The 21,126-nt window shown below is 37.7% G+C and overlaps 1 protein-coding gene across 1 annotated transcript; it reads right to left on the bottom strand.

The window, feature by feature from the left end:
* Positions 1–270: 270 nt before the first annotated feature.
* On the bottom strand, positions 271–20,180 carry LOC146469747 (proto-oncogene tyrosine-protein kinase receptor Ret-like). Its single transcript, XM_085122844.1, has 18 exons — positions 19,915–20,180; positions 17,540–17,940; positions 16,931–16,955; positions 13,908–14,150; positions 12,505–12,766; positions 10,179–10,189; positions 9,495–9,527; positions 8,495–8,617; positions 7,088–7,112; positions 6,323–6,546; positions 5,384–5,494; positions 4,865–5,055; positions 4,364–4,486; positions 4,128–4,201; positions 3,362–3,402; positions 2,879–2,975; positions 2,027–2,129; positions 271–1,716 (listed from the first exon to the last, which is right to left on the bottom strand). The coding sequence occupies exons 1-18, from the start codon at positions 19,967–19,969 to the stop codon at positions 1,621–1,623; spliced, it is 2,238 nt and encodes a 745-aa protein (XP_084978970.1). The 5' UTR covers positions 19,970–20,180; the 3' UTR covers positions 271–1,620.
* Between the last annotated feature and the right edge of the window lie 946 nt (positions 20,181–21,126).

Raw genomic sequence — 21,126 nt, forward strand, 5'->3', positions numbered from 1 at the left:
TCATACACTACTGATTTTATACTTTCTGAGGACGTTGAGCTGAGGCTGTTCTCAATTAATAATGTTAGAGATGTGAGTTAAAACGGTCTTTAGTTGAAAATATCCATACGGTTCGTTGCATAACCAATGCCAATGCAGATATAACCAGAAACTGGCCTTTTTTTTTTTTGTTTTGGTTTTTTTTGGAGGGGTTGGGGGGGGGGGGGGGGGGGCTGAGCTGAACCAAACATTTACTCCAAGGAAACTGTTAAATTACAATTTTGTTAAAAAAAGTTATTTAAAGCTAATTAAAAAACTGGACAAAATAGGAGCTTCATTATAAACTTCTTAGGAGTATTATAATAGCTAATCTCAGCCTCAACGTTCCTACAAAAAGTTTTTAATATAAAAAAATATGAAAAAGAGTGCAATCCTGAAATTCTACAATTTTTATTTTACCTGCAGTTTTCTTTTTTTTTTTTTTTTGTTTTTCATTTTATCTATTCATTATCCGTACACTTTTTGAAATATAGTTTCGAATTATTTTCGTTTGCCCAACGACACCCCCCCCCCCCCCCCCCACCCCCTTTCACTTTCTCCCACTGCTATTTGAACGATATTTTCTATTCTTCCGGTTACTGTTTACAAACTTTAGGCGGGAGAGCTTTAAGCAGGTCGATAGGGTGGTTCCAGTTTTGATTAACAGAAACGTAGTCTTTTCTATGTGACACTTACAATAGATACCTAAATTACAAGCGGAACTTATCTGATTCACACTACACACCTTAACGTTTTTTGGGGTATCCTTGCCTTTTATGGGCTGAGATCAGGGCCGCAGTAAAAGAAAAAAAATAGAAAAAAAAGTAAAACAAACAAACAAACAAAACAACAGAATGTAAGGGCCAACTGAGTCGGCAAAGCTTCAACTCTCTTAACAATAGTATTGATGCATTTTGCATTACTTATAGTGGTTACTAAACTATAGAGATTCAAGGTTAACTATTTAATCCCTAATATCCAAGACCAAATTCTCCTATCTTGTCCCCACACTTTTCTTATAAAAGTACAGTGTACTGGGGAGAAGTTATTAAAATATCAAGAAAATGTACTTCGCTTCTCCTGACCTCAGGGTTGAATAAGCATTGATATTTGATGCTGATCATTGTTATGGCTCAAAGAGTTAAATCTGGAATCTTCAGTTTTTGGGCTCAATACCCTCCTTAATGCGGCTGCTTTGTTTTCACACGGCTTCTACGGAATTTCTTTGTCATGACTTTTGGAAACGCAAGAGACCAAAGTTTTTATATCGTTATTGAACCGCTAGTTAAGCTTAGTAAGCTTAGTTTACATTCTATGTCCAAAGCAAATCAAAGTGACTTTAGATTAGGTAGTTTCATCCAAATCGGCCGGCAGTCCCTGTTGACGTCGAGGCGTCAGTTTAGTAGTTATTATAGTTGGCAGAGAAAAACTTGCGTTATTAAAAATTTTACAAAAAGAGGTTTGCTTAAACACAAATCTACATAGCATATGGATTTAATTACTTACCAAAGTTTTAAACTAAATGCCAATACGATCTCGGAATAATCACAATTGTTCAATTGCAAATGCTCTAGAGATCCTTGAGCTAAAAAGATATGTACTTTAAATGCACGTTTCTACACTTTCGTCGTCAATGCACCTCAAGCAACTGCTTGGCAGCACATTTTCGTAGAAAAGCTCTTCCAGGTTGACATATTGCTATGGAAGTAAAAACGAAAAAACAGTGTAAGCGTCTGAAAATTGGTACAGGTATCCTACATTAATAATGTATGTTTTGGTGTTGTCCTGTAAAAGTTACTCGGGTGTGCACTTCTCTTAAATTTCCACTGGCACCCATGGATGAGCGCGGTGTTGGTGGCTTAGGTGTCAGTTTGTTGGTTGGTTGGATAGTTGAATGATTTGGCTGACTGGTCCCTGGTTTATGATGGATGGTTCTTGATTGGTTTATTGATCGATTGATTGATTGATTGATTGATTGATTGATTTGAAATCAATAAGAGCTGCTAACCTGTTCCTCTTCCTCCTTCATCTGGTGCAGCGTGGAACGAAGGGAAGCAAAACCTGGTCGATCAGATGGGGCATTTTTCCAGCACTCCATCATAATTTCGTACCTGTTCAAATACGAAAAAGTGATGATTTATAGAAATATTAAGAACATCACAACTTCAATCTTTATTCTTTTTATTATTTGCACCTTATCAGATGGAGATTTCCCAGTTGAAACCCACTGTAATATAATACTTGTCATGACCTTATTTGTGTTCCGAACAGTGGCATGGTTCTCCTTAGTTTATGGTTGCATTTCTTTTGCACCCAGTTTAGTTTCATAGACAGATAAAAATGAAATCATGCCATTCACCTATCAAGGAAAGTCTATAACGCGTTGGTTGCCTTGTTATTGGCCGGATTTAATAAGATTTGTCGCAGTTTTCTTTGGACCCGTGTTGCTTTTGACGCGACGCGACATCTGCTGCCATTTTCACTGTTACGTGAATAGCTGGAAAATTTTCTGGTTATTGCTAAATAAAACTAAACCAGTTACTTTAAATGGCTGCCAAAATATGTTTAGTTTGCACGGTTCGCGATTTGTGGAAAAACCAAGCGTATGCGATCGGTACTCGTCCGTGACTTTCCGTAGAATTTGGCCGCTGTGTTTGCAAGCGTAATTATTCCAAAAACGTCGCTTTATCGATCACCGATTGCCTTTTTTTGTATTTCTTACGCCATTTTGAAGAAAAATAAATCCATAGTCGTCACTTAAATTCGAGTTCAAACGTGAGAGTACTTCACTCCCCTCGAGGTGTATTGAACTACAATCGATATAATCAATGTGTATGAACATGTACATGTACATACTTACAGTTTAGGACTGATGAATTTGGGGCGTGACATGCGGTAACCATTCTTTAATAAGGAGGGAATTTCTCTCATGTATACACCAGGAAATGGATCTCCACCTAAAACAAAGCAGGGTAATTTGATTGAAAAATGATGGTCATGTAAATACACGTTTCCTGTTCACATACGAGCCTTTGTTTGACTAATATGGCAAGGTAAAGTTTATTAACAATTAAAGAGACAATTGTTACAGTATGGAGATTTTACTGCAGCAACTATAAACTATTTCATCTCCTTCATTTAATGGTTTTGTTGTTGTTAGTTTTTGTCTTCGTTCTTTTGTCCATGCAAGTCCAGCAGTAGACTCAATAACCTTGATTTCTACATTCTCTTTGTCAGTCCAATTGATTGCCATAAAATTGGCCTTGTTATTTTCAAGCTTATCCACCTACAATTCTAAGCTCCTACTATTTCCAGGGATTTTTTCTTGTCAGCTTTAACTTACCCACGGTGAATATTTCGTACAAAACCACCCCAAAACTCCACCTGAAAAAGAAAATATATTAGAAATTTGAGTTATTTTAGACTTATTTTCCAGTCAGTTGTGAGGAACAAACTCCAAACAAACAAGCCAAAAAATATTTATTTGTGTTACCGAACATGCCTGCAGCTATCACTTTTGTCTGTATCATAGCGAAGCGACGGACGTTAATATTATTGCTCATTCCCCTATCACGTATTGGAATGATGGTCAATGGCTGACCCTTCTCCTAGCACTACTCATCCACTAGTCTTTGTCAGACCGATCAGCACCGGTACCTATCTCGATAGTCCTAAGGGAACAGGGATCTCGGAGATAAACTTAAATGACATTTCTAGAAACACGGCATTGTCCTAGCGACAAGGGCACCAATAAACAATAATCTGTATTAGTTCCTTGCGTCGTCTCCTTTACCGAGTTGATTTATAAAATAACTCCTTTTCCGGGGAAAGATATGAAGTACAACATTTTAATTGGCATTTACCTTCTTTGATAGTGTGTCTCAACTGTGGGTCTGCCTAAGGTACCCTTGGGCCCGTTCTAGAGGTTAATCTACTCGGGAAAATGTTGCCTCAAATGCTTAGCATGGGAGACAGAGACTTCGGATCATGGTCTCCTGACAATTAAATTAATTCTCCAGTGGTATATCTCAATACCACTCACTGAGCCTTCGCAAAAGCAATCATTTAGTCTGCAGTGTAGTTTCAAAAAACCAAGACTATATCCTTACACATCACTCGCTGTTGTGTACGCTCCACTGCCAAACAAGGCCTCTGGTGCTGTCCATTTGATTGGCAGGCGACCCTAAAAACAGAATACAGATGGTCACTCTGAATAAGAAGTGCAAAGAGGCACAGAACGGCAACTGCAAAGAAAAACGTCTGTCTTCTAAACGTACGAAGATCGCTTAAATGTTCCCATGTGCTTATGAAACAACGGAAAAGAAATAATTTTTACCATGTTTACCTCGTGTGTTCGAACATATATGTCCTCTTCCTGGACATCCCTGGCCATTCCAAAGTCGGTGATCTTACATACTTCTTCTTCGCCAACCAAGACATTTCTCGCGGCCAGGTCACGATGAATAATCTAACAATTAGCAAAACCACAATCAAAAAGAGCAAGACACACCATACGAAAACCCTGAACCCTGACAAGTTAAGTTATGCCATAGTGAATTGAAAAAGTTTGCAGTTTTCAATTAGGTGGGGTAGTGATAGAGTAGTTCATGGTTCTTGACAAGGTTGTGCATGAGTTTCCTCTCTATAAGTGAAAATGTTGTATAAGTGGGCACTTATCCATCCTGGAGGAGTAGTAATACACATGGCTGCTTCACGTTAAACTCCGCCGTGTGGAGTTCTTTTACTTTTCATCACAATCATATCCTTTCACCATTCTTACAGCAAATGAGAAGCAGCCAAAACCAGAAACACCTTTTCACATAAATAACATTAAGGCGAAAGTTACCTTTTTCACTGAAAGATAGTCCATCCCATCACTGATTTCCCAGGCAAACTTCAGCAACTGCCTGGATGTAAGGCTGGTCTGAGGTTTGACTGAAGGGTCGCTGTAATAGTTGTCTTGCAGTCCCCGGCTCTTCCTCAGGTAGCCAAGCAAGTCACCGTATTGCGCATACTCCACAACGACCAGAGGGCGAGCTTTCAAATAAATCATTGAAAATTTATTAAGTTAGTTTTGAAGTTTTAGTTCCTTAACCCGTTTTAAATTGAATTAGTAGAATGATACGATCCTTTTCAGTCACGTTGAATAAACATAAATGAATGCATTTCAATTTACGCGTGAAAATTGAATCCGGGTTCTATTCGACGTTACTACTATTTAACTACCACATTAAGGTTATTGGATGAGTAGTTATTGGAATGAATAACAGTGATTTGGACCCTTGTGCGCGGGCGTGTGTTCCTTTTTTGTGGAAGGGGGGTGGGGGGGAGGGGGCGTATAAATTTGACTCAAAAATGCACTAACCTTCAGTGGTGACGCAGCCATACAGCCGAATGACATGAGCATGGGGCTCGAGGTTTTTTAGGAGCGACATCTCTGATAACAGATCGCGTTTTTCTTTCTCAGAAGCGTCCTCTATTCAGACAAAAAGGGAAAAGAGGAGTTATTTCCTCATTCGAAAAAAGAGCAACAGAGAAAAGTTGACATTGATTTTTCAAGTTACAAAGCTGTTTTTGGATAAAGAATTGTCCATGACGTCATCGAGGTGCCATAGGAATCATAAGAGAGAAACATCACTGTCAGTTCGATTTTATTTATTTAATAATTAAAATCCTAAAAAAATCCGTCGTAGAATTCTGGTACGATCGTCGTAAACGACGGAATAGGACAATCGTAAGTTAAAACACAAAACGTCTTGTTTCTTTTATATAGAAATGTCTGTTATTGCACCTCTTTTGGCATCAGCGCAGCAGTTTAAGTCAGTGTTCGAAAATAATGGGCTGATAACAAAAAAAAAATTGTGACAAGCCAAAAACACTAACGATTTGTGGTTGAGTTCTAATTTTTCTACTTTGAAACCAGCGTCGAGTCGGTTATCTGTTTTGGGTAACCTATAAAATAAACTTATTTACCATTTTGTCTTGTTTTGTGTGTGTGTTTGTTTGTATGTTCGTTTTAGTTATTTGTTTGCTTTTTAAGTTCAGCTATTTCAGACGATTAAAAGTGTAACTGTTCGACAGAAAGCCACTACAGTCAAACTGCTTTATTATGGACACCGTTAAAACCAGAAAAAGCGTCCGTATTACGGAGTGTCCTTATTGAGAGGGTTAATTTTAAGCAAAATGTAGGAAGAGGTGTAGGTGTAACAAGAATACTGTTTATAATACGAGATGTCCACATTAAGCCGGTGTCCGAAAAGCGGAGTTCTATTGTACGTTGTGTATGTGAGAAATATTAAAGTACCTTGGACACTCTTAACCGCTACCAAAGACCAACCAGGTCTTCCTGGCAAATCCCACGCCATTGCACGTGACACCACGCCAAATGCTCCACGCCCAATCACCTTCTCAACGTTCAAGTTGGCTCGCGGTATTTCCCATTCGGCATCTCCAGAGAATGTAATGTTTACACCAGGACCCCTTGACCCTTGTTGATTGAGGTCGGTAGCAGCAGCAGAATCCAACCAGCTGCAAAAGGAAAATTTATACTGTAAATATGTAATAGTAACAACCATTAATTGCAATGTTTTTCATGTGTCTTTATCAAGCGCAGACCCGTTATCTACACAGTCGGTGGTAAATATGCATGGCTTATGAAAAAAAATCACAAACAAGAAAACTTAATCTGAAATGTCGGCTGACATTTCAGACTAAAGAAAACTTCACGACTCTAAAAAAACAAAGGATCTTGTGTTGTTTGAGACAAATCAAAAAGTGACGATTTTTCTGATCACCGAATTTGGAAATCTAAACGCGGTTGTTTATACTCAAAATCTTTTTTTCTGTGAGAAAGACTTGTATAAGTCTTTTCCGGGCTATTAACTAATCATCGTTAAACCGCGGTAGTCGAAAACGAAATTAGTAAGGAGGCCGTACTGATCGTGACAATTAGACTTTGGACTGGTTGCCATCAGTGTTATAACCATTTCCATCACAGACACTGCTTGCGTTTTGAGGTTAAATTAACCCTATTCAACAAACTTTAGAAAGAGGGGTAACATATACATACGTGTGTGTCTCGTCAGGGTCCTCGTCTGAAATGTTAAATGAAGTTTTATTAGACTTCGTTATTGCTTACTAAAGACGGGAGCGGGGAACAAGGAATGTGGTACGGTATTGCTGATTAGGGTTAAGTTTAGGACTGAAGTTAAGGTCAGAGGAAGGGCTAAGGTATTGACGTTGGCTTGCTGACCCTTACCCCAACTTTTTCTCCAGTCCCCTTTTCTCAAATCCTTTTCCACGTCTAAGATCCTTTTCCAGAGGCATGTTAGGGTTAACATTTATACGGCGCATTATATAAGACGTGTGGTAATTGATCACTAATTTGGTCTTGTGGTAATAATCACTAATTTGGCAATTTGGTCTACTGTTTAGTAATTTAGAAGGTGCTTTCACGCTCAAAATTTTACTTAAACCATGGCTAAACGGGATTTATTTATGATGATGAGGATGATTATGGTGATGTAGATTGAGGTCGTGAAGGTGACGGTGATGATAATACTGTTGAAGATGATGGTGATGGTGTTGGTGGTGGCGATTGTGGCGGTGATCATGACTCGCTGGTGAAGAGACAACAAAGGTAAATTTCTGAAAAAAGTCATTACAATAGAATTACCTGAAAGTACAAAGTCGGGGACGCCAATAGCCATTTAAGTACGCAAAAGCCATTAAAATGTACTCCAGCTAATACATTTTATCCGCTCGGTGGCTATTTATCGACTGGATAACGGCTGATGGTAACGGGTAACGTAAATGTAGAGGATGATGATGATGATGATGATGATGATGATGATGATGGTGATGATGATGATGATCATGGTGGCGGGGTGCTGTTTTTGATGATGAAGGTGAAGTTGATGGTGATGGTAACACTGAGCGATGTTTACGATGATGACAGTGATGACAATAGTGAGGGTGAAATTGATGATGATGGTGATGGGATAGAATGGTGATGTTGATGGTGATGAAACTTGTTTAGGTCTTATATGACGCCAAACGGTCTAAACTTTACTTTCCTCTGTGAACGGTCTTTCAGTCGTCTTAGCCAGATCTTAGCCAGGTGTAACCAATTGCAATAGGCCTTTTCCGAGTTGCTGTGAACGTCACTATGAAAGCGGGTTTAAGTGCAAAACTTTTCATATGAAAATTAGTTTATTTGCAAATGAATGAAACCAATTTTCATAACAAAAATTTTGCACTTAGCCTCGCTTTCATAATGAGGTTCAAAGCAACTCGGAAATGGTCTATGTAATAGCACCGGCAGCACATTGATTGTTTTAAGCCTCAGAGTGTTTTTCCTGGGTGATTCGAAACCCTTGTTCTCCCACTCTATTGCCTGGTGTTCTACCAACTGAGCGGACCAGGCTGCGATTAGGTTCCGTTTTGCTAACGTTGAAAGACAATTAATATCACTTACTTTTACGGCGATTCATCCGTCGCCTGTATCTCACTACATATCGCTGAATAAGGAAGGCGCACACCACGACAGCAGCCAAAGCAACAGATATCGATAGATACTTGATTAGTCTTGTGTCGTCGTCTGGGAGAAAAAATACGATGATTTACAACAGGTTCTAACTGAGTGTTGAAAGTGATTTCGCGTTTATTTGAGCTTCGCATTAGAACATACCTTAATTTGCACCTCTTTCTAGGCCTTTTTTAACGCATATAAACGGATTGACTTATTTCTATTTTTTTTTGGTCAAAAAATTGTTATTACTTTATGGTGTTTTAGTTTGCCTCTGCTGTAGTTGACTGCAGTGATTACTCCGGGATTGGTTTTGCAACAGTAAAATGCTTTAGTTTATTTGAGTCTTTAGCTCGGAAAGTCGTTTTAAATATCACAAAAAGCCTTTCAAAAGCCTTCGATGCGCTAACTCTGATCATAAAGAACGAAACTAAAGAAAACGTCAATTATATATAGTGGTTAACGACCTCAAAAATTATATTCAATCCATTAATTTGACGTTGAACAGTTGGTAAAATCTCCCTTCAATTTTTACCGGCGAAACGTTACCATGATAACAATGTTGTCATATGGTATACAAAAAAACTTGTAAATGTTAACCAGCAAAAGCGGCAATCTTTCGAGTGTTTGATATAGCTTCTCAAACTATTGATAATTCTTGGAGAAATTCGAAGCAAAAGTTCACAAAATGTTATGACAATTAAGATCACATTTCTAAACCTCCTTCACGGAAGAGATTTGCTTTGTTTTGGCTTGATGAATTAGTAATAAGGTTGAGAGATCCCGATAAAACACTGATGCTCGTGTTTTAAACATTACAAAATCACTTGTTAAAAAGGTATTAAAATTGGAATTCATTCCAACAGTTCAACGTCAATTTGTTATGAGAGTTGATACTAGCCACTGGAAAGAAGTGAAAGCAAAGACCAAATTGCTTGGTTGTACCAACCTGCTGGAGCGTTTAGAATTTCCGCCTCAGGACCTGTAAGATGCATTATAACTCTTTATTCGTTACACATGAAATCGTTTACCCTGTTGGTTCAATTTTACATTTTTGACTTCACTCACTACTGAGCTACTCTCTCAATTTTCCCAATTTTCACCCAGAAATAGTATTCGCTGTAGACAAAGATGTAATGAGGTCGGAGAAATCTAACTTTCTTTAAATTTTCTGGTTCCATCCCTTCGTGCCCCTAGCTGTGCTCGAATTCCAGTGGCGAGATCGCGAATTTTTCAAGACTTGTAACTCCTAATTCTAAAGAATTCAGGCCATTCAAAACCTCCTAATTGGCTATTCATAAACAGTGACCGTTCATGTCAATAAAATGATGAAATGTATTGATAAGCTTCAATTACTGGACGCAAAAGTTATCTACAGCGTGACAACAGCCCGTGGTGCGAAAAGATCGAATTATCAGCAAATTCTATTTCTGGATGAAAATTGAATATGAATCTCCGCGACAATCCTTCAACAATGCATTTACTCCTGTTGTTCCGCGAATTTTCCAGCGTTTCTTTACCTGAACGACCAATCATTCCACAGCTGTCTACCCGCACAGTCGAACGTCTCTTCCAATAAGGATCCCAACGGAACGCCTTTTACTTTGGTGACATTTCGATACTAGAGGGATACATCTAAAACAACTATATTTAATAAAGAAATAAGTAAATATATATAAATAAATAAATAAATCAACGTCCCACAATAAATAAAGTCAGTAAGTTCATTAAGGATACTTCCTGGGTTCGCGGGTGTCCTTTGAAAAAAAAATCGTACGCGCGCAAGTTTAAATAAACCTCTAACAAACTATATATCATTATAAAGCTTAATAGATGTAGTTTCCTATAAAAAATATAATTGAGCGATCTTTTCCTTTTTTAAGTGCCAGGAGCCAGTAGAACCTCGAATCGACCGATGGTCGTTCCATTGAATTAATCGGTTATCGAACGCCGCGCGAAGAACGAAATCGCTGCCCAGTGTTATTCACAAGGCATCAATCAACAAAAAGGTGTCAGGCTTTTTCGAAATTCTGATTGGTTATTTAGATATCCACGTCTAAAGTTTGAGTAGCAAAAAATATTTGAGTCGTGTTGCGTAAACAGTCGCCACGGGAAAAATATTTTGAAAATCAAAATTCCCTGACACCGTTTTGTTTGTCATTATTCCTCGAATCTTCTGGCCAAATTTCACGACAATCCGTCAAAACTACATACCCTATTAATTCGTTCAAAGTCGACATACTCTGCCAAAATTCAAGTGCGAGTTTTCGCTCGATAAAGGTTTGCAAGAAAAACAAGCCTCCACAGGAGATTATGACACCTCATTAGGTGGCGAGCCAATCGAGCAACAGGACCCCATGGCGTCATCAACAATAGCACAGAATTTCGCGGAAAAAGTATCGCGTTGCAGACACGTTTTAGACTCCGCTGTTGTGATCGAGCGAGATGGGGAAAGTGGCGAAAGGAAAACGTAAAAATCAACCAGGAAAACGGGAAAAACCAAGGCTAACGAAACCAGAAGCGCGTCAGCGGAGTGTTTGCCAAACTGTGCACTCCTCGGAGGAGTGCGCTGGTAACAGAGATGAAATCTATTGGGTTGGTTGTTCGTTTTGATTGCGTGTAATGTAATTTACGCTTCAAGCTAAAGCGACTATTCATTTCGTATCAAAGGAAATGTATAATGAAAGAAAATCGCATTTTTACTGTTATGTAGGTACGATGGTGATTTCTTCGTAAGAAATATTCAAGATAGCGTGGAGCGGAGCAAAAAGCGAGAGAAAGGGCCACGCAGAACGCGCCATCTCCAGTATTACACGTGGGCTGATACGCTTCTGTTGAGTTCTATTTCATCGGTCTAATTCTTGCTGATTTTATTCCAATGTTTCATTACAAACGCGCAGTAAAACGTTATTTGGTTTTATCTCGCTGCAGAAGAAAGAAATCGGCCCAGAGGATGTAGAATATGATATTTGATATTTTCACAGGACGCTTGCAAAGTTACGGCTGCAGGACTTTTGCACGGCAATCGACCTCTGTGTACTTGATCCAATAACAGTGGATTAAATTGAAGGCCGCTGCTCCAGTTCTTCGTGATCACCTTCGACAGAACCTTCAACGTCGACTAGAGTTTCTTGGTCGAACCAAGAGCCTTTGTTGCTCTCTGCAAGACCACGTTTTCGATCTTCGCTGAAACCTATCTTTCCGGCTTTTTCTTAGGCCCTGGCATCTTCCGGGATTTTATCCACAGGCTCTTTTCGTTTTTTGATGACTTTTCCATGTGGGCAGCGCCGGCAAAGAATAGAAAATTCGAAGTGAGAAATTTTCTGCAGGCGAGATGTAAACAAAATATGCCTATTTCTGAAATAAGAGCTCCCAGATGAAGCGTTTGCCGCGAAAATTCCTCTGGGGCGTCTCGCACTAAGAAGATTATGACACCTTTTTTATTTATTTACTTTTAGATGGAAATACGTTTTCCAAAATATCTCGCGCGCTTTTTAATATTTTTCAATTTTTTTTTTCAGTAAATGTTAGATAAAATCCCCAAATTCTATTTGGTCGAAAAAAATGTTTTTTCCCTTTTTCACCCTATCGAACCCAGGAAGTACCCTTAAGGCAAAATGTTGTCCTACATGTACTTTTGCTTCTCTTAATGCGCTTCTGTCCTGTAAAATCAAAACGCTCAAGTTTCCAGACTGAAAACTGGAAGATATTTTTTTGCGAAATGTCTCACTTTTTTGCTGGCGTCACGTGGAGAATTTGGACTTTGAAATGTTCCGGACGGGCAGGAAACAAAATTTCCCTGATTATAATTGTCGGTAACCTTAAAGCGTGAAACGACTTAGAGCCATTCTGATTCTGAGATCTGGCATATTTCAGGATGTATATATACCTGGTGACTATCATGCTTGTCTATCTACCAAACGCCATTGAAATTTCGCCCAGAATAGAAAGATTTTTACTTGCCTTTTTCGACCAAATTGAATGTAGCTCCATCAGTACCAGCCCCATTCTTGACTGTACACACATAGAGACCAAAATATTCATCATTTGTGAGATTCATCGTCAAAGTACTTGAATTCCGCGTACTGATGATACCTTTGCTGATAGTTTCTTTATCTTTCCGCCAAGAAAATGTCGGCGGAGGATTTCCGTCTGCTTCACACTTGAGGCTTATTAGGGACCCTTTCAGTTCATGTTTTCGTATGCGTGGCTCATCTAGATCTGAAAAACGCCATACATTTGTCATGAGCATGGTATATAGCTACAGGGCAACTCGAGACGAGCCAGGTTGTACTGATATGTCCTGTTAGCTGCCTAGGGATCAGTCATGCCCTCTAATTGTTGTGACTGACACGAAAAAATGATTGTTTTCAACTCAACATTTAATATATTTCGCTTATAAACCTTTATTTTTATCTTTATTTCATGAATGGCAAGATCATTGCATAGTTCTTAGGATATAATTTTTTTTAAAACAAAACTAAGCATGGCCTCCTTTGTTTTGCGGATTAATCGTGGGCACAACTGTGAAAGCGTGTTGATAGCTAGAGTAGCTTAGAGTCCTTTTACGTTTAGCATTAAAAAAGTGTTCACGTAAAAAAACAAAAGCTGCAGTTTCCAATGGTATCTAATGCTTAAAAACTCAGATGGGAGTTCTACTGCGCGCTATTAGTTGGTAAATAAATTGTCAGTATACCTAAACAATTGTGGGTTACGGTATTTCGGGTGTTACTGATCTCGAGTGAACAAAGCGATATAATTCAGATTTTATTTTTCAACCATAGTTTTCAGATATGTCGGTACTTTATTTTGGCCTTGGGCGTCACTATCGAAAATGACAGAGCAAAGAAACCGAAAATCGAGAGAAACAAGCCTTGGCTAAGAAAACCGCCTTACATTTTACCTTCCTAGCAGTACGCAAAGGTCGACGACGTCTCTTCAATTTAGTACTGAATTCACCACGGTGAGCTCTTTGCTGTTCGTTTTAATTTGCCGTTTTCGTTTTTTATGGGTCAAAAATACAATATATTTGAATTTTCCTTTCCAAATTACTACTGACAGTTCTACTGATGTTATACTATTTTAGTCTTTTTATTTATTTTTTTTTTCTAAAAATACACATCGCCATAATGTTTGATATTTCAATGAACGTGTATGAAGAGATCTAATATGCAGATGTTTCGGCTAAGATTTAAAATGTGTGTGTGTAAGCCTAAGCATAATGCACAAACGATTGGACAGAAACGCTACCGTATTGCTAAATCAGTTGGTGACATGTTGCTAAAAAAAATTTAGGTTATAAGTTACATTATCATTTTTATAGAGACATCAGGCCATGAAATGATTCAAAACATGTACTCACACAATACATTTACAGCTGTGATAGGTGACGTTCTGTTTCCACTTGGGCTCAGTGAGATACAGACGTAATTCCCTGCCTGTGATCTGTTCACACTCTCAATAAAGAGGAACTTGCTTTGTCCTGTCTGCACGAGAATCTTGTCCCTCATCCACACAACATTTGGACGGTCTCCTTCCATGATAATACGACATGAAATGTTTAGGCTTTTCCCTTCCTCCACCTCCAGAGAAATATTTTTCGTATCTAGATATCAAGATGAGAACAAAAGTTGGTTTATTAAAGGAAAGATAAACTCAGAACTATTTCTTTCACGCTGTTAAAAATTAATCAAATGTACAACGAAATTCAGCCTTTCCCCTTCTTTAATATTTTGCGTATCTAGATGGAAAAAATATTGTTTATTTGCCGTTTACAACGGGTTCCATATAGGTTTGGCGCCAGGTGTTTAATTTGCTAGTAGTACACCGGCTTTTGCGAACTTTTAAGACTAGGAGATTGAGAAAATACCACTGCGACAAATACAAACTAAAAACTGTAAATTGCTTTATTAACAAAAAAAATAATGCTGTATAAAGATTTAGGCAAATTATCACTATTTCAAATTTGAAATCAAGACTGCAAAACGTAAAAACGGTAAAGTGCGGGATTCCAAAACAATTTTTCCTTATTCGAACACTATTAGTACAGGACCAAAATAAATTTGGTAGATACATTTGCTAGATTATAAAGCTGACTAAGGCGAGAACTTAGGATATAATCTCCTACTTTGTACAAAATAAAGTCAACTCTCGCCTTGCAGACACTTCGCTATTACGGACACCCCGATAATATGGACAGCAGCTAAATCCCCGGCAAAAATGAATGGCAGACGTTTGACTTACATAAATTCCCGTTATTAGAGACTCTCGCTATTAATGACACTAACTCGCGGTTCCAAAGGTGTCCGCAATAAAGGGAGTCAGACTGTACAGTCAACTCTCGGCTTGCGGACCCCTCGCTATTACGGACACCCCGATTACGGACAGCAGCTAAATCCCAGGCGAAGATAAATTACAGATGTTTGACTGAAATAAATTCCCGCTATCACAGACTCTCGTTACTATGGAAACTAACTTGCTCCCGAGGGCGTCCGTAGTAAAGGGAGTTGACTGTATACAGGAAACTAGATATATGAAATTGAAGGGTTCGTGGAATGAAATAAAAACAATAAATCTAGAATCGAACTTTACGGCTATTCCAAAGGTTCCCAGAGTTACTTTTATTTAAAAAAAACCCTTTATTTTTCAACCAGATTAAAGTTTATTCGTTAGATTAATAATTTCCCAAAAATAAAAAAAAAATAAAAACAAAAAGAAATATTAAACTTCGCACTAGTTATTGAGGAAAATAAATGTTTAAAGTAAAAGTTGATTGATTGCCAAACTGACATAATCACCACAGGCCTTTACGCGGTTAATGGGCTCACCTGGAAGCCTGCTTTACGTTTCATAGGGGGGATATTTTTTCGTTCGGAAAGAAATTCAAGGCCTTGGACACAAATCAGACCTAACCCAAGGTTCCCAGATGAAGGGGAAAAATGTACTGAGAAAAACAAAACTCCCGCGGACAGTGACAAGGGCTCCTGGTTCGATCAACCTTCAATTTCACAGATCGACGAAGAATGGAAAGAGGTACAATGCGGCGCACCGCTTTTCTTTAGTTTGCCTGACTATAATACGCGCCGGTAGAAGCAAATAAAGGAGAAGGTGACTGTTATGCCCTTCCCCGCGAATTTCAATTGATTGTTTTGTTACGAGTATCGGTAGGGAGTTCCTATGCCGTTTCCTATTGGTCTGTGGCCTAGCCTCGTTAGCAACTGCTGTAATGAGGGTCAAAAACTATGCAAATCTTTGGAGGCCAAAAACTCAGGACTTGTTTCTGCGAGTATTCCCGCCATTCAAATTAATTAATAGGGTATCTAGATTTATCAGATTTCAGCGAAATTCAGGCAAACTGTTCTTCACATATTAATGCATTAAAGCGTGTCAGATTTTACGAAATTCGAAATAGCTTTCTTGTGGTTTCCTAGTGCGTGAGACTCATTGAAAAATATTCTATTGGCAAACTTTTCAATGGATTTTCTCAGGAACCAGTGGAAATATCGGAAAAGCATGACACTTTGTAGCCCACTTTGTAGTTTCACGGCTTGGGCTCGCTAAAGCAAAAACGTTTAAAGATAGCGGTTTTTTTAAGATTCTACAGTTTATTAGCTGTACAGTAATATATAGTTTTGTAGGGTTTCTATATGAGCAGCTCGGATACAATGTTTGTTTTCTGAGAAACACCCGCGAAGGCTTGCAATAACTTCAGAAAGGATGTCTGAAACGCTTTTGAAGTAAAAACAAGTCAAACTTTCAGTTATACATTATGTTCTATATTTATTCCATGGCTTTAATTTCCTCTTACCAAGCAATGAAAGAAAAATTCACAGAGATGTTTTTGTTTCGAAAGAGCGGGTACGAGTTCCCAGTGATCTACCTGGATCTTTGTCACGTAACTTTCACTATCCCTTGTCACGTGATAAAACTTGCAAATCAATTCCGTGGTGAAATGGAAACCTTGTGTGCGAGAAAGACACTTGCCACTTTGAAGGGGAAATTCTCCGCCGCGAAGTGGTCAATATGACAGGATCAAGGCAACTTAAAAATGAATAAATACCTTGAGCTAATCCTGCATTAATTTCATCTTATTTTTCTGTTTATTAAGAGGTTGATTACACAAGTATTACAAAGTCTTGTCCCACAACAAATAATATATAGATTACTGAGCCGTGGGGTGAGAGGGTGAAGCAGGGGGAAAACACCTATCTTTTCAAAGATAAATCACGCAAACAAATTGTAATTGCAAAAGGGCAACCACTTGGAAAACTTGAGTATAACCCCCCGCAAAAATAAACAAATAAAATAAATAAATAAATAAGCTTTGCAGCATTTGGGTAGAGCCTGCAAGAACCAATTAGAAGTGAAAAAACTGCAACGTCTTACCAACAGTTGGCTTGATGGGTCGATCCTGAAAACAAACAACACCATGTTTATTTCTTTTTAATTTCTCCAATTTTTGTAAAGCTACTGGCCTAGATAGGCTTCCCGGCTTTAGATTTTCACGCCGCACACTAAAATGGTTTTACTCAATCAAGAGCAGGAGTCATGACTTTACGACAATGCAACCTTTCATTAAATTTCGTGTACGCTCCAGAGTTGAAATTAATCGTAACACTTTATTAAACAATTAAGTGTGTTCTCGAAAAATTTTACTGCATGTTATCTCAAATAAATTAGCTAAGTGCAATATACTTATTAATGCTAGGACGTAGCTTTTTTCTCGAGTTCGAATCTCGTTCAATGATGTTAGCCCTTGCCAGTTTTTATATATTTATATGCAATGAAATAAAAATGTTTCATATCGGTACGTTGGACATTTATTAACAGGAAGGAGGCATAGTAATTGCGTGATAAATCTCCCGTCCAAAACAAACGCCTTGCCGCAGCTAAAGGGTTCGTTCTTATTATATTTTCTTGTCCAGACGACTCACGAAAGATCTTTTTACAGAACAGTTGTAACTCAGACTGGCTAAAAAGAAAAATGTTTGTTACCTGAACAGAAAGACTAAACCACCCTTCTTTCGTTACTGGAGGATAACCATCCACACGAAATTCGAGCCCATAATTCCCCGAATCAGTGGGTTGAACATTTACAAGCAGGAAGGAGACATAGTAATTGCGCGATAAATCTCCCGTCCAAACCAAACGCCTTGCCACAGCTGAAAAGTTATACATAGTTTCTTTACCAGACGACTCATGAACGATCTTTAGGAAATACTGTGAAATCTCTTGGTAGCTTTCATCCCAAGTACCAAAATACGCCCACATTTCTTTTGTTTTCTCTTCAGCAGTGAGGTTCAAGCTCCATTTGAATGTTTGGTTGGATCCAGTAAATGCCACTATTGTCCTATTTGGCTCAGTGTTGAAACTCAATCCCCTGACTTTGTAAAACACTGAAATTATACATGAAAGTAGTCTAAAGGTCATGCGGAGTTACCCCCATTATAAATTACTAACAAAGGTGATACAAAAGACTGAGTTACGATTAAGCAAATCCAACTCAGAACAAGTAAGGTCAAGTAATTTCTCAATCCACAAACTGTGGCGGAACTTGTTTGAGTGACATTGTATGATCGTTTGAATTGACTGATGGTCATCACGCCGAGGAATAAAAATTCTTCGGCTTTTCCTCAGAGTATACTAATCTTCCCTCTTGTTAAATACGAAGTTCATCTAAACAATAGACCCTTGCATAAATGGCACCCAAATGTAAATAGCAATACTTGATACATCCTAAGCCTCGTGTTTATGTTTCCAGAAAAAGGATTTTTCACATGAATATGAGGCTTAGGATGTATCAAGTATTGTTATTCAAATTTGGGCGCCATTTAAGCAAAGGGTCTATGTTTCTCCCAAAGCTGACTAGTATAGCCGTAAAAGTTATAATAATAATAATAATAATAATAATAATAATAATAATAATAATAATAATAATAATAATAATAATAATAATAATAATAATAATAATAATAATAAGAGAGCAAGAAAGTCATGACCATAGAGATGAGTTGTCCATGGATTAGTAATCGAGAGAAGAAGAGCGAGGAGAAAACCATGAAGTATGGTCCTTTGAGGTGGGAACTGAAGGAGCAATACAAAGGATATGAGGTGCACCAGTATAACATTATCATGGATGTGCTAGGCGGCTGGTCGGAAGAGACAGAGATTAGTGTGCGATCACTGGTTGGGCGGAGGACTACTCAAGTCCTAGAGAAAATGCAGAAGGCGGTTTTATCGGCGACGCTGAACATTGCAAGAACTTTCAAACTAGCGACATGATGTTTTATTATACCAAGATTTATAGACCAGCCATGAATAGACCAGCTATGACTTTTATACATTTTTATATAAGCTATGACTTTTAGATATTTTTATATAATTTATATTTTTTAGACTATGGCTTTTATATATTTTTATTTATTTTATATTTTTTATATATGTATATATATTTTATTGATTTATTTACGTGATATTTTAAGTTTCGCTTGGCTCACATGTTACCCTACGCGCCCTGTGGTGCTTCTTATACTGTGCACACAGATAGTTTTACTGCGCATAATAATAATAATAACAACAATAATAATAATAATAATAATAATAATAATAATAATAATAATAACAATAATAATAATATATTTTTATTTATTTTATATTTTTTATATATGTATATATATTTTATTGATTTATTTACGTGATATTTTAAGTTTCGCTTGGCTCACAGGTTACGCTACGCGCCCTGTGGTGCTTCTTATACTGTGCACACAGATAGTTTTACTGCGCATAATAATAATAATAATAATAATAATAATAATAATAATAATAATAATAACAATAATAATGAAAATACAACGATCACAGTTAAGGGGCGTATCGCACTGGGGAAATATTGTAGATAGATTTAAAACTAAGGATCGATATGCAAAGAAAATAAATTCAAAAAACGCAGTTCTTAATACTGATACAAAAGACTTAATATCTTAGGCCAGATATTGCTGTTGTTTATCTGGGAAAAGATATTTATTGTTTATTAGTCAGTCTGTAGTTGTATTTAATAGTATTTTGGCAAACTGTGGATTGATCTTAAGAGCAAATAATGCGGCAAGGTTTGATGCCAGCCAGGACATTTATACAATCGTCTCAGTATCTCTACCGTTGTAAACTGTATCTTTTCTTAACCTTATTCATTTAATGTGTTTCACGCCCTTCTTTCACTTGACAAAGTATTGCATGGATGCGTTGGAGTATTATTGACAGGACATCTCACGTTAGAAAGGCGTTACGAGTTACGTTATTGACGTTGTGAAGTAAGGGTGTTAATTTAGATGACTTGTACCTTGACAGTAAATTGGCATATGGATTTTACTTACAAATCAGCAAAAGGAAATAGGTGAAGTTCGTGATACAGGACACACCCCAAACCATTCTCTATCGCGAAGGGATGTTAATATGAAGCTCCTCTTATTGAACCAGTGGGTACAGCCAAAATTTGTGGTGAATTCTTATCGTCCTTCTTCTAGAAATGTTTTAGAGTTTGTACGCAAAATCCTGTGACAGTCCAAACAAGGAAGCGCGGAATTAAGTGTTGTAAAATTTCACTACGGCGCGATGGCAACCGGGGTAAGACACTTTCAAGTGTTAACTATTAACTAAAATTGAACGTGATGCAGTGCCACACCTATAATATACTAAAATTCTTGACTCGACAAACAAACAAGACGAAACAGAATCTAAAAGATATATTTCGGGCCTATGACCTGCCGATTACTATTTCGGATCACTGATCTATAGGAGATTCGTGGGAGCTAGGCCATTAAATTATTTCCATATGAATTATTTCGCAATAAATGAAAGATGTTTATTGTTTTGAGTCATCGACATACCCATATTCGGGAAAAGAACTCAGATTATCGTTCAGCGGGTATGCCTGTGGCACTGACTGAAAATACTTTATTTTGTTTATGGGACTGAGTAACTTGCGAGTTGTAGAGTTGTCAGTTGGTGTTGCAGGTTGCCAAACCTAGAAAATGAAAATTTCCAGTCAAGATATCGTTTATTTATAAAAAAAAAAAAAAAAAAAAAAAGTTATTGATCGCAGAGACGTGAGCTTTCAGAAAAAAAAAACAAAAAGACGAAGTAAAACCCGTTGTAGCCAGAAGGTTAGCCGAAACTTTGCAGGGTTACTGAAGTAAAAGTGCTCTTTCTAGTGCTGGTATACGTTTTTAATTTTAAATTATTTGAATTTTCCACCGCCATTTTGGAGAAAGGTTTATTAGGTTATTAAAGAAATCCTCCATAAAACACTACACGCACTACAAATCAAAGACGTATCGTTGGTCAATCGACTAAACAAAAAGATGGCAAACAGGAGGACAGCAGCACAAAATCAAAGTAACTCTGAGGACGAGGAAAAGGTTTTCCTTGGACAAACTGCCCGAAAAGGCCAAGATTTCACAGGACGATACAAATTAACGTCTGCATTCGTCCAATGTTTTGACTAGTCTGACATTTATAAAGCAACGACATCGATTCCCAGCACTTCTTTTACTCAAAAAGGTAACACCGAGGGTGTAACTAAGCAG

The sequence above is a fragment of the Pavona decussata genome, unplaced genomic scaffold, assembly GCF_977016875.1.
Source record: "Pavona decussata unplaced genomic scaffold, jaPavDecu1.1 SCAFFOLD_119, whole genome shotgun sequence".
Lineage (NCBI taxonomy): Eukaryota > Metazoa > Cnidaria > Anthozoa > Scleractinia > Agariciidae > Pavona > Pavona decussata.